At 34.9% G+C, this 13,456-nt stretch overlaps 2 protein-coding genes across 2 annotated transcripts in view; one reads left to right on the forward strand and one right to left on the reverse strand.

Annotated features, from left to right (window-relative positions):
• The window catches only part of LOC133191097 (organic solute transporter subunit alpha-like), a 7,479-nt gene extending 3,673 nt beyond the window's left edge, over positions 1-3,806 (forward strand). Inside the window, exons 3-7 of the mRNA XM_061326788.1 lie at positions 485-558; positions 930-1,088; positions 1,243-1,357; positions 1,533-1,785; positions 3,240-3,806. Of these exons, the coding sequence (XP_061182772.1) occupies positions 485-558; positions 930-1,088; positions 1,243-1,357; positions 1,533-1,785; positions 3,240-3,403 (765 nt within the window). The 3' untranslated portion in view covers positions 3,404-3,806. The remainder of the gene's footprint in view (positions 1-484; positions 559-929; positions 1,089-1,242; positions 1,358-1,532; positions 1,786-3,239) is intronic.
• A 7,190-nt stretch (positions 3,807-10,996) lies between these two features.
• LOC133191364 (uncharacterized) lies at positions 10,997-13,424 on the reverse strand. Its single transcript, XM_061327119.1, has 2 exons — positions 12,116-13,424; positions 10,997-11,830 (listed from the first exon to the last, which is right to left on the reverse strand). The coding sequence occupies exons 1-2, from the start codon at positions 13,073-13,075 to the stop codon at positions 11,543-11,545; spliced, it is 1,248 nt and encodes a 415-aa protein (XP_061183103.1). The 5' UTR covers positions 13,076-13,424; the 3' UTR covers positions 10,997-11,542.
• Between the last annotated feature and the right edge of the window lie 32 nt (positions 13,425-13,456).

Below are 13,456 nucleotides of genomic sequence, written 5' to 3' on the forward strand. Positions count from 1 at the left end.
CTTTTCAGTTCTATCTCCTACATTATTTGTGTAAATTAAGTACATGTACATCACACAGTGTCCATTCTATTGTATAATTAAATACATATCCCAACGTTCAGTGGCTTTATGGAAAATAGTTAATATTGGTTACATATTTTGAAAATTTTGACAATTATGCGCATTTAAAAAACATACTTTTTGTGCCTAAATTTACGAGAGTGTTTTGTTTTTCTGCAGGTCCAATTTAAACTTATGATGTGTTTAGATTTTAAACACATCTGCTGTTATGTGTTTAGAAATTAAACACATGTGTTTATGTGTTTACATGTGTTTAATTTCTAAGCACACAAGTGTTTAAATTCTAAACACTTTCTAAGACATGTTTAGGAATTTTACATGTTTAGAAATTAAACATATAAAAAAGGAGGTGACAAGAAAGTGTTTAGAAAAGTGTTTGAATTGTAAACACATTTTTTACAGTGTATTCAGATTATTCTTTCAGATCCTCTCTTTATGCTGTGTACTGGGTCTCCTTGTTCCGAGGTCAACCCTCTTAATGGAACTCATCACCTCCACGTGAGTGTTTATGATCTATAATTATTAATTAACTCATCTTATTCATAAAAAAGCTACTTTGTCATTGATCAACTTCAACATGGCTCAGTGGTCATAGGTGTTTGGCTTGTAACTGAACGATCGCTGGTTTAAATCCCAGTGTGAACAATATTGATGTTCTGTGTTGTGCCTCAGTCCACTGAACAGACACCAGCTTACACTGGAAGTCAACCTGCAATGTACTAGAGTCCCGTTCAGGGGGATTCAATGATTTTCATCCCTTTGTCACCTTAGTATCTCTGTTCTGAAGAGCAGGGCCAAGGTGACTCAAGTGAGCTTTGTGGCCCATAGACCTCTAGTTTAAGATTTTTAATTTCCTGGGTTTATTTTAGGTTGCGGGCCATCAGTATTCTGGTGTACATAAGGATTTTGATGGGATATTTTGGGGACGAGGATAAATTAGTGACTGACATGTCAGATGAAGCCATGACTTTCCGAACTCCACCATGTTGCTGCTGTTGTGTTTGTATGAATGGCTCGAAAATAAGCAGGTTTTTATCCTTTCTATTTGTGCGTACATGTATTGTTTTTTGAAGAGTCTGAAGGTTTATTTTGTTGTAGAAGTTTTATAAACTTAAAAATTTCAATATCTGTATCACGGTATGTCACGTATGAGTAGCTGTATTGATACTTTTTACACTGTAGTGGTATCCTGAGGACGATCAAACTACTCTGTGTACAGATGGTTGTCGTCCGCCCTCTCACAATGCTGATCCTAGTCCTACTGTGGATAGACAACAAGTTTAAACTGACAGATGTGGTAAGTCTCCCCTTTCTCTCAGTTTATGTACCTGGTCACAGTTGATAAGAAATGCTCATAAGACGGAAGATGAAAAACAGAAAGAAAGTACAGTTGAATTGAAGGGAAAAGGGCAAGCAGGACAAACGGCACATAGAGTAAACGAGAACTCACTTGTACCATTGTTACTTTGTAGATGAGTACCTCCAACCCTGGCACCTACTTTCAATTCATCAACATTATAAGTTTATTGCTTTCAATGTGGGGAGCAATTGCGCTGACACGATTCGTAGAACCGAAGCTGAAGGAATGTAGGATCCGCCTAAAGTTTCTCTCGGTGCAGCTCGCTATGGTTTTCTCGGACGCTCAAAGGGCTCTACTTACTTTCCTGGCTTCTCGTGACGTTTTTGATTGTGTGAAGACACGTGGTCCTATGGTCCAAGCTTATCGTATGTATATTATGATTGTGGTTTTTCATAACAACATGTATATAAAAATTGAGCGTTAACAATATAAGGGGGGATAACTCTCTGCTCAGTAAAATGATTTTTTTTCCCGATTATGACAATTTTATAACGGAAGATGGTATTACAATAAAATGATATTCTAGATGTAGAACACAGTATTTTTATGTCTTAAGAGAAAAAGTTTTTCATAATAATTGTTTTTAAAAAATATAAATAATTTATCTATGCTTAGAGTTGATCTTGACACATAGTCTCCTTAAGGAATATCGATTTCTAAATCCTATCATCACTACAGACTATTGATGTTTATTTTTAAAATCAACTTATACAAAGTTATTTTGACGATTATTATTCCTGGCTATATACAGACTGTTGACTCAACTTGACTGTAATATTATTTCAGCTGAGTCACCACTTTTGACCGAAAATTGACAGTGACTATTGTTATTTGATCAGACTATCACTGTTATTCCTGGCTATTCTGTGGACTTCTGACGGTGGCTATTGTTATTTGATCAGACTATCACTGTTATTCCTGGCTATCCTGTGGACTTCTGACGGTGACCATTGTTATTTGATCATACTATCACTGTTATTCCTGGCTATCCTGTGGACTTCTGACGGTGACTATTGTTATTTGATCAGACTATCACTGTTATTCCTGGCTATCCTGTGAACTTCTGACGGTGGCTATTGTTATTTGATCAGACTATCACTGTTATTCCTGGCTATCCTGTGGACTTCTGACAGTGTCTATTGTTATTTGATCAGACTATCATTGTTATTCCTGGCTATTCTGTAGACTTCTGACAGTGACTATTGTTTTTTTATCATACTATCACTGTTATTCCTGGCTATTCTGGTGACTTCTGACGGTGGCTATTATATTTGATCAGACTATTACTGTTATTCCTGGCTATTCTGTGGACTTATGAGAGTAGCTATTGTTATTTGATCAGACTATCACTGTTATTCCTGGCTATTCTGTGGACTTCTGACGGTGGCTATTGTTATTTGATCAGACTATCACTGTTATTCCTGGCTATCCTGTGGACTTCTGACAGTGACTCTTGTTATTTGATCAGACTATCACTGTTATTCCTGGCTATCCTGTGGACTTCTGACAGTGACTCTTGTTATTTGATCAGACTATCACTGTTATTCCTGGCTATCCTGTGGACTTCTGACGGTGACTATTGTTATTTGATCAGGCTGTCACTGTTATTCCTCGCTATCCTGTGGACTTCTGACAGTGAGTATTGTTATTTGATTAGACTATCACACGAAAATTTTAACTGTGATCACGAGGAACATAATACGCATTTAATTTCAAGTAACTGAGTCCTGATGTCTACTGGAAACACAACTGCTGTTATTTCAGGTCATCACTACAAACGGTTAATATTTATTGGAAACATTACTGTTTTTTTTTTCAGGGTATCACTATGGACTGTTAGTGCTGGAGACATTTTTGTTATCACTCTTGGCTAGGTACGCCTACAGATACCAGGATCCGCCGTACCAGTATGATGAGCTGGGTAAAGAAAAAAGTGAGATGAGATCCGTCCCTTCTTCTAGAACCAACTTAAAGTTGACATAATTGCGTTTCATTAATGGCACAAATCCCCTGCAGCTGACTTTAAAATTGACATTTCTGATGTTACTCGGACACTATTTTTTTTTAACATGTATATATTTTTGTTGTTTTTTTCTACTTCTATAGATCGATCCAGGGTAAATTCTGCTGAATACTCATAGACTTTTCTAACATTACTCTTTGTACACACCTGAAGAGATTGATGCTTATCTATTACTGAATATTTCCATCAACAAGTGAATACAGTATTATCACATTGACTTAAGAATGGCATTGCTTAATATAAATCTTCTCCATTTAAACGTGCTTTACTGGAATTGCTTGATTTTGAAGTTTCCAGGAAAAACGAAATAAATTCTAGTCGACTGTAGATATTAGAACTTCTTGTCTTTTACTTTGCTTGGAATTAAACAATTTTAAATAAAATTAATTTCTTTGTAATCTTTAGTTAGGGTGTAAATACGATTCCTTGTTAAGATTTAAATGAAATACATATGTATTATAAGAATAGTAAAATAGTAATGTTTTTGCAGAATCTGTTACCAACATATCACCCTTTAACATGTGTGTATAGAACTGGCTTTAGCAACTTGGGAACAAATAAAACGACTATTTTTTTTTTTTTAAAAAGAGGCCCATGGGCTACAGCGCTTACCTGAGTCATTTTGACCCTGCATTTTTTCTTCGGCAGATTAAAAAAATTCCTCGATAATTTAATTTAAAAAATTGGCACAACCTAGCTAATACTAATACTAGTAAGTTTTAAAAATTATCATTCCATACAAATTAGGTGCGTTTTGCCTCTTAATATGATTTAGTGTGTTCTTTCTATATAGTTTTCAAAAGATTTCTTCCCATATGCTCCCTCTTAAGCGTCTGCTTCCATATTGTAGCCATAACCTATTCCCAATGGGCCCTGTTCTGAACAAACTACCTGAAGATGCAATATGACTAATAATGGCTTTGCTGTTCTTTAGAGGAAGAATTTAAGACATTTTTCCTATTAAAAAAAATATCTAATGTGGTCCCTCTACCCCTACCCCGAAGCCTTGATTTGATCAAACTTGAATGTACATTCATGAAGATGCTACCAAATGAATATTCTGACTAATCATGGACCAGTGTTGTTGGGTTTTTTTTCAGCGGAGATTTTAAAATTTTTTCCTATGTTTTACCATGTAAAACTTTTATCTTCTATGTGGCCCAATACTACCCCTGGGGGCAATATTTTGAACAAACTGTTTCCAAATTAATTTGAATAATCATGGCTTTGATTTTCTTAAGAAAATCTTTCAAAGATTTTTTTTCCTACACCTTATTCCTAAGTAAACTTTTGATCACCTATTGTGGCCCCACCCTATTCCCAAGGGGGGTTATTTGAACAAACTTGAACCTGCACTACCTGAGTATTTTCATATTAAAATCATGACTTATTTGATGGCCTACTTGTTTTTGGGACGAAGATTTTTTTCTATATAGTTCTATGTAAAAGTTTGACCCCCTATTGTGGTCCAACTTTACTCCCAGGGCCAAGATTTTGAACGAACATGAATCTGCACTACCTGAGCATGGTTGCATTTTTATATCCCTAATCATTGCCCTGCTACGAAAGCCCATTGAGCTCATTTTCGTAGGTAAAAAAAAGATATATTTTTCGCGTTATAACGCGAAACTTTCGCGAATAAACGCGAAACTTTCGTGTTATAATGCGAAACTTTCCCTGTAAAACAGAGACATTTGCATAAGTCTACAGTTTGTTTTACTTTTTAATGATCTTGTTTATTCATTACAGTGAAAAACGAAAGACTATTTTGAACTTGGATTATCACGAGCTGACATTTTATGTTTTCTCGCCATTGAATGTGTCTCTCCTCTTTCTAAATCTTTTTTGCCGTCACATTTTGTCTTTCTCAATGCTGTTCAATACAAGTGTTGAAGCGTATAGTAGAGGAGCGAAAATACAAACTACAAAACTGTCTAATTTTAATTCGATTGAACACTCTCTATAGAATTTGAAATAAAAGATCTCAGAAAATTGACAACAATGAGGTAAATTTGTATATTTCACGGAACAATTGTGTCACATCACATGAGTAACCTCATGTGAAAATTGGATGACAAATATTTGTATCAAATATTTCATCTCCGATAGACTCACTGTAGAAATACAACATTGTATTTTAAGGTTGCACCACTTGGTCATACCATTACTTACGAAAACATCGACAATTTATTCAAAGAAAGCAACGAGTGGAGATCTTCCTGAGAAAAAAAATAGTCTACAGAATTTCTTGGATTCAACAAGTGAAAAACAAGAATATTCATTTAATTCATTAGTAGGGTTTTGAGATTAAATGCAAAATCAACACTATAATCTATCCATTTCTCGCATCAGTTCTCTTATACATCTTCTGAAGAAATGTCATTTATAAATTCATAGAAGTCCCCCTCTGCGTTCATGTTTTTTATCTGTCAGTCAAGATCACAGGTTCCTGAGTAACATGACTATATATGTATAATTTTGCGTTATAACGCGAAAGTTTCGCGTTTATTTGCGAAAGTTAAGCGTTTATTCGCGAAAGTTTCGCGTTATAACGCGAAAGTTACGCGTTTATTCGCGAAAGTTTCACGTTATAACGCAAAAGTTACGCGTTATAACGCGAAAATTTCGCGTTATAACGCGAAAGTTTCGCGTTATAACGCGAAAAATAGATTTTTTTTTACCTACGAAAATGAGCTCAATGGGCTTTCGTACCCTGCTATTCTTGAGAAAAAGTTTTTTAATGATTTTATACTATATATTCAAATGTAAAACTTTGATCACCTATTGTTGCCCCACTCTACTCAAGGGCCTGAACCTACCGGAGGATATTTCCACATTAATATCACTTTTCATGGCCCTGCTGTTCTTGAAGGTTTTAATTTTTTCCCCCTTTATATTCATATGTAAAATTTTTTATTAGAAGAAGATATTTAAAGATTTTATACTATATATTCCAATGTAAAACTTTCATCACCTATTGTTGCCCCATCCTACCCCAGGGGGTCATGATTCAAACAAACTTGTATCTTTGCCAATTGAGGATGCTTGCATATCAATATGACTAACCATGATCCTGCTTTTCTTGAGAAGGTTTTTACCCCCCCCCCCATCCCAGGGGCATTTGTTCATTATTTGAATAAACTTGAATCTACAGAATGTAGAGATATTTGTTTTCCTATTAGTTTCACATTTTCTGGCCCAGTCATTCTTAAAATGAAGTTTTTCAAAATTTGAAACCAAATTTAAATGAATTCTTAATTTTCTCCCTTCAGAAGAACTAAAAGCATTTCTCTTCATTTGAATTTGAACCACCCTAACCCAAGGATGCTTTTTGGCAAGTTTGGTTGAAATTTCCCTTGTGGTTCTGTTGAAGAAGTTGTAAATGTGAAAAATTTACAGACAACAACGGCAGATAGAAGGACTTTGCCAGACACATTTGATCAGAAAAGCTCACTTGAGCTTTCCGCTCAGGTGAGCATAAACTCTTGTTAGAGATGGTCTAAATTTAGGATCATTCATTCCATATTAAAAATAAAAATAAGATGGACAAGTATCACTGTATGAAACAGAATTTTTGCAAGTTCATGGGGTCACTGATTTCATCAAACTTGAATATACACCCGGGGATGCTTCCATATAAATACATGTATGACTAATCCTGGCTTTGCTGTTCTTGAGAAGATTTTATAAAGATTCATCCTTTGAAAAATTTTGATGGCCCATTTTGGCCTCACCATAGCCTTGGAGGTCATGATTTGAACAAATCTGATCTACACTTCCTGAGGATGCTTCCACATAAATATGACTTATTGCGGCTTTGCTGTTCTTGAGAAGAACAATTTTTAAACATTTTTCCTATGTAAAACTTTGATTGCCCATTATGGCCCTACACCATCCAAGGGGGTTATGATCTGAACGAAACTGAATCAACACTTCCTGTGGATGCTACCAAATATAGCTTTGCTGTTCTTGAGAAGAAAATTTTTAAAGATTTTTTTCTATATATTCCCATCTTTGATTGCTTAATGGTGTTCCCAAGCCCCCCTCCTCTGGGGGGTGGTGGGGGGGAGGTGTCATGATTTGAACAAACTTGAATCTACACTACATGTATGTAATGAAGCTTATTCAAATAAGTTTTCATCTTTTCTGTCCCAATGCTTATTGGGAAGGAGATTTTTAAAAGATGGCATTAAATTTTCACTAATTCTTTATTATCTCCCCTTGAAAGAGGGTGTGGCCCCTCTTTTGAACAAACTTAAATTCCCATAACCCAAGGATGTTTTGTTTTGTTTTGTTTTTTTGCATTAGTTTGGTTGAAATTAGCCAAATGATTCTTAAGAAGAAATTGAAAATGTAAAAAGATTACAGATGACACACAACAGATGAGCGCCCGACCCCCTTCGATCAGAAAAGCTCACTTCACCTAAAACTTTTATGAGCTAAAAACTTGTCAATTAGATACTAACAGTGTAAACATACTTTTTCAAGCAAGGTCATAATATTCTGTGGAATCACAATTTCTGTTGAATCCACAGGTAGGAAATTACAAAGATTTCTTGGAATGCCATTTTTTGGACTTCAATGTACTTTCAGTATTCTGTGACAATTTTTTCTGTGGAAAATTTGTGACCGCATACAAAAGGTAAATTTATACCATGCTGAAAAAAAGTATGTATTCAGTTATTGTGTTGAGATAGTCAAATGAAGTTGATACACAGTGTATTTTTATTCAGCCGAACTTTCATACACATTGTAACATTCAACAACAGAGCAATATAATGCATAACAAACATCAATTTGATTATCTGCATGTTAATAAATTGAGTATTATATTCAGTCCTGCACCATACAAGTTACTGTATGTATAAGGAATTTATATATTATAATAAGAGGCCCATAAGCCACAATGCTCACCCGAGTCACAATGGTCCTGCTATTCTTCATCAGCAGATTTTTTTTTCTCTCCATATAAACATGTATAACCATGTAAAACTTTGATCATATATTGTTGCACCACCCTACCCCTATGGGTCATGATTTGAACAAAACTGATTCTACACTATCTTAGGAGGCTTCCATATACCAGTATCTACACTCATCTAAGGATGCATCCATATAAAAATGACTAATCATGTCTTTGCTGTTTTTAAGAATATTTTTAAACATTTTCATTATACATTCCTATGTAAAATTTCCCTAAACATTCCTATGTAAACTTTATTCTTCCACTGTGGCCCCACCCTACCCCAGGGATCATGACTTGAATAAACTTGAATCTACACTATGTAATGAAGCTTTCACTTAAGGATTAACTGTCTTCTCAATTGTTATTTGTGACCTTTAATGCTGATTTAACTGTCACAAACATCAGTTTTACTGGCTCTGCATGCTTATGCATCTCCAGTAAAACTCATTAACTGTTACAAATAACTAATGAGGCATCAGTTATTCCCATTCCAATGCAGTTTATGCATATTTTTTGTTGTTTACATCTTATTTCCTTGTGTTTTGCTTCATGAAATTAGTCACAAAGCATTGTGTTCTTGCGTAATTCTACTATGATGTCACAATCAAAAGCTTTCACTCGTTAATGATCTTTTAATTTCCTCCAACATCAGAGCATTGGCCATGTAAAGTGCATTTTACAAAACAATTACATTAGAATGAAATTTCATTTTTCTGACCTAGTAGTTTTTGAGAAGAAGATTGCTTCTAAAGATGCCATCAAATTTTCACAAAATCTTATAATCATCTCCCCTTAAAAGAGGGCATTGCTCTTCAGTTGAACAAACCTGAATTCCCTTCACCCATGCAATTAGGAATATTTCATGGCAAGTTTGGTTAAAATTGGACCAGTGGTTCTTGAGGAGAAGTCGAAAATTTGAAAAAATTACAGACAACACATGATTTGATAGACGGATACTGGACACTTTTTGATCAGAAAAGCTTGAGCTTTCAGCTTAGGTGACCTTAAAAGCAATTTTCATAAGTAATTTAAAACAATTAATAAATAAAACATATCATATTAGTGGTATAAGGATGTGATGTTCCTAATTCTGATGGAAGGTTTCATAAAACATAAAATAAAGATAATTTATAAATTAAAGCCAAAATGTTTATAGCCAGCCTAAATCACATATGAATAAAAATATATTTCTGTTGAATTAAAGACCCTCAGGTATTTAGGAAAGTGTATAAGGAATATGTCCCCTGCAAATGAACTTTTTGTGAATGTACAACTCTTCATAAACCGAAAGACAAATAGATTAATCTATGTCCTCAATACTATTACTCCAATGGGGCATAAAATCCATGTTTTCGGGGGGAAAAATTTACATCCCATAAAATGAACACAAATTGGATGACAACATAGAAAATTGCTGGTAAGTATACAGTACAATGGTAAGTATACAGTACAATGGTAAGTATACAGTATACAGTACAATGGTAAGTATACAGTACAATGGTAAGTATACAGTACAATGGTAAGTATACAGTACAAATTCCTATCAAGGAAAAAAATTGCACATTTTGTACATATACTGGTACACAACTACAGTGTAGCATTCATTAAAAACCATCATGATACAATTACCTGAAAAATTCTCTCTCTCTCTCTCTCTCTCTCTCTCTCTCTCTCTCTCTCTCTCTCTCTCTCTAGCAGGAGGAGGATTTGTTTTAACACATTTCTTTTTCAATGTACTGTTCAATATGTTTTATCTTTTCTGTACAGGATGAAGTACTGTACAACACAGTCGTATGGTAATAATAACACACTTAGGTTATAATGCCCAATTGTAGCATCTGAAGCTGGACTTCATTACTGAAAAGTGACATCTATATAACTTGTTGCTGGTCATTCATCAAGAGATGTGAGTCTCTTGGAAAATTAAGGACATGACTGTTGGTTAGATGTTTTCACAGAAGCTGCTGATCAGCATACATATTATATTTCTTCCATCATTGCTAAGCTTATACTGATAAAACACAACAACAGATGATGTTCTTATAAGATACTCAGGTTAGTACTTCTATTTTGAAAGAGCTAGCTTTCTTGACTTGAGATGAGAATATTGTATGTGACTTTGCAGACAAGTTGCTACAAATGCTGTTTTACCAACACTGGTGGACATACTGTACATGTTCTAATCACACATTCAAAATTCAGAGATAATGTACATTGTGGAGTAGTTGGGGCAATTATGAATTAGCACCTTTACATGTATATATATCGACATAAATAAAGTCGTATTTTGGCAGGGTTCACGAGTAAGCACACAGAGAGTTGAAGCATGAATCATGCCAAAAATCCCAAAACAAAACACAGTTTTTCAATGCCAAGAAGTAAAGTATAATGCAATTATAATAAATGAATGATGTTGTATTAGAAAATTAGAATGCTTACAAACAAAATGAATAGGCTTCATCATTAATGTTTGCATAAATAAATAAGATAAAAAAAAATGGTACAATATAGCACACAGTATAAATTGCATTTACACTTAAATATTGCACTATACATGTATAAAAAAGTTATAAAATGAATAGTTCTACATAATACTCTATAAATATCAATTAAAAAGAAACGATGTCTAAATAAATACTGGTTTGACTTGTTTACATGTTTACAGTAATGAATCTTATAAGCTGGCATCTTTATCTCCAGAAAATGCTGTTAATGTGGAAATGTTTGTGTGGGGGAAATTTCTGCGAAATTTTGTGGTTAGTAAAGTTTCAAAATTTATCACCATGCCAATGGTTCCATTTAAGGTACCGTACCAAAACAACAATCCAACACACTTTGTAAATTTTTTAACTTAATCCCCCAAAATAACCCCATGTAAACACTTTGTTTGATTGAAAGCCCAAAATTTTAACCCTTGAAAACATCCATGTTTACAGTACATGTAGTGTTTTTGCAAGTTTTTAAGCCAACTAAGCATGGAAAAAATTAAGATTCTTAATTTGAATGAATGGACATTACTGTACATTTTGTGTCTCTGAAATATAAATCAAAAAGTGTTATTGACACATAAATTAATACATGCTTATCTAACATACCACATAAATACTACTAGCACTTAAGACTCAAACTTTCCTCAGGACAGACCAGTGCGTGTATGACCTGGTTTGGCAAGTAGGAAGTTGATAATGTTGCTGGGGAGGGGTAGTTTATGTACCTCCCTGTAGCTGACCAGGTGAAGAATGGCTCTGCGACAGAGGTATTGTAGGTTAAAGCGACAGATTGGCAGTTTGTAAGTCATAATTTTTCGAGTGTATGAACAGTTCCTCATCACAGCTATTGTAGCCTCGCTTGGACTAAAGTGTGGGAAAACCTGGAGGTTGACAACTTCTGACACTGGTCGATAACAGCCCTTTACATCCACCTGAAACAAAAAATAGCATCAGTTATAGTAGCACAAGTACATTGTAAATAATAATGAGTATTAATCTTTTTACTGTTCTTACTGTTAATAACATGTTATACTATACTTATACTATACTTTAAACTATGTACGTGATATATTGGCAGATTATTTTGATAAATGGAAAAACACTTACATGTAACATGCACTTAAGCTGTGTATATTGAATAAGCATAGAAAACTATATTCAGAAATGTTAAGTGAGTCACCAATGAAAAAGCTATAAGGCATCTTTGCAATACTAACCTTCATTAAAACATTAAAAGTGTGAAAGTCGAGGACTGCTATTACATTAACACTGTACTCTTTACTGTGGACGGGGGACACACATCTCAGAGCAAGAAAATCTCCCAGGGGACTGGACTTCATTTGCTGGATACCTGTGGGGAGATCCAGGTTCTGATAACTCCTGACTGTCTCCCAGGTGTCTGTTCTCCTGATTTCTATGGTTTTGTGAAAAGCAATCAAGGCCAGGTTGTCCCCTGCTATACTATTATAACACATGACGTGGGCTCGCAAGGTCGGTGGGACGACACCAACTTCCATGTTACTAAATGCACTTTTCAGACACACATTCTCCAGAATATAGTTATCAGGCAAGGACACTATACGAGTTAAATTGTCTGGTCTCATGAGGATCTGTTTCTTGCATGGTGATATGTAACACTCATACCATCGCCTACAGTGATAAAAGATTAAAAAATGTCCCACTATTTCATTACTTTCTAGATCTATAAGGTAAAACCTAGGAGACAGATAATAACGATTTGTGTTGATCTGCACTACTACCAAGTTGTCATGGTAACCAATAACACTACACTCTCTTCTGTTTCTGTTATGACTTGATCTCTGGAACCACTGTGGATCCTCAAAATCAGGCACAGGGACACGGGGCAATTTGTAATTGGACATAAACCATCTTTGTTTTTCCACAAGAATGAGTTCAAACTTTGACTTGAAGCTTGGAATGAGGTACCGTCCTCCAGTATTATCAGGCTTAACCAGAACGCCGTGACGGAGCCTTGACTCTCGACAAGTCGTGAAGTCGGCATAGTCTGTAAATCCCCCATAGTTCCTCTGAGACTTGATCCACTTGCTATAAGGGACAGACTGAATCAGTCCAAAGTTAGGATGATCTAATATCTTTTCCCAATGTTCATGTCTACTTGAACTTAGGTTGTACCTACTGCTGTTTGAGTTTCCCATTACTATTATGAATGATGGGATGATTGATCAAATCTGTTTCATCCCATTGTCATCATTAATGCATAAACTCAAAATCTGCACAGAACTATACAATATTCTGCGTCACATTTACAATAATTTTCTATCTGCGTCTGTTGTCAAAAACAGCTGATCAAAGACGTCAAGAAACAGTATGCTTTTTGTTGAAACAGCAATGTCTCGGAAAAGACACTTCTCTTGCACGCTCTAATGTATCTCCAGCTTCCAATAATAAGCTTGTTTAATTTGTTAGGATACATATGAAGAGTATTTTCACATTATTTTCCTTTGTCTCCATGTCGCACTCAATCAATAATATTTACATCGATGTTAATCAGACGCCTTATTTGGTCAGTGAAACGT

The sequence above is a fragment of the Saccostrea echinata genome, unplaced genomic scaffold (assembly GCF_033153115.1).
Source record: "Saccostrea echinata isolate AGI-Se365-2 ecotype Australia unplaced genomic scaffold, CSIRO_AGI_Sech_v1 ptg000023l, whole genome shotgun sequence".
NCBI classification, from domain to species: Eukaryota; Metazoa; Mollusca; class Bivalvia; order Ostreida; family Ostreidae; genus Saccostrea; species Saccostrea echinata.

Excerpts from the sequence above, each read along its gene's own strand:
- LOC133191364 (XM_061327119.1), bottom strand. The coding sequence starts at position 13,075 with ATGGGAAACTCAAACAGCAGTAGGTACAACCTAAGTTCAAGTAGACAT. Across the intron at positions 11,831-12,115 it reads CTTTTAATGTTTTAATGAAG|GTGGATGTAAAGGGCTGTTA; the intron begins GTTAGTATTGCA and ends TTTTTGTTTCAG.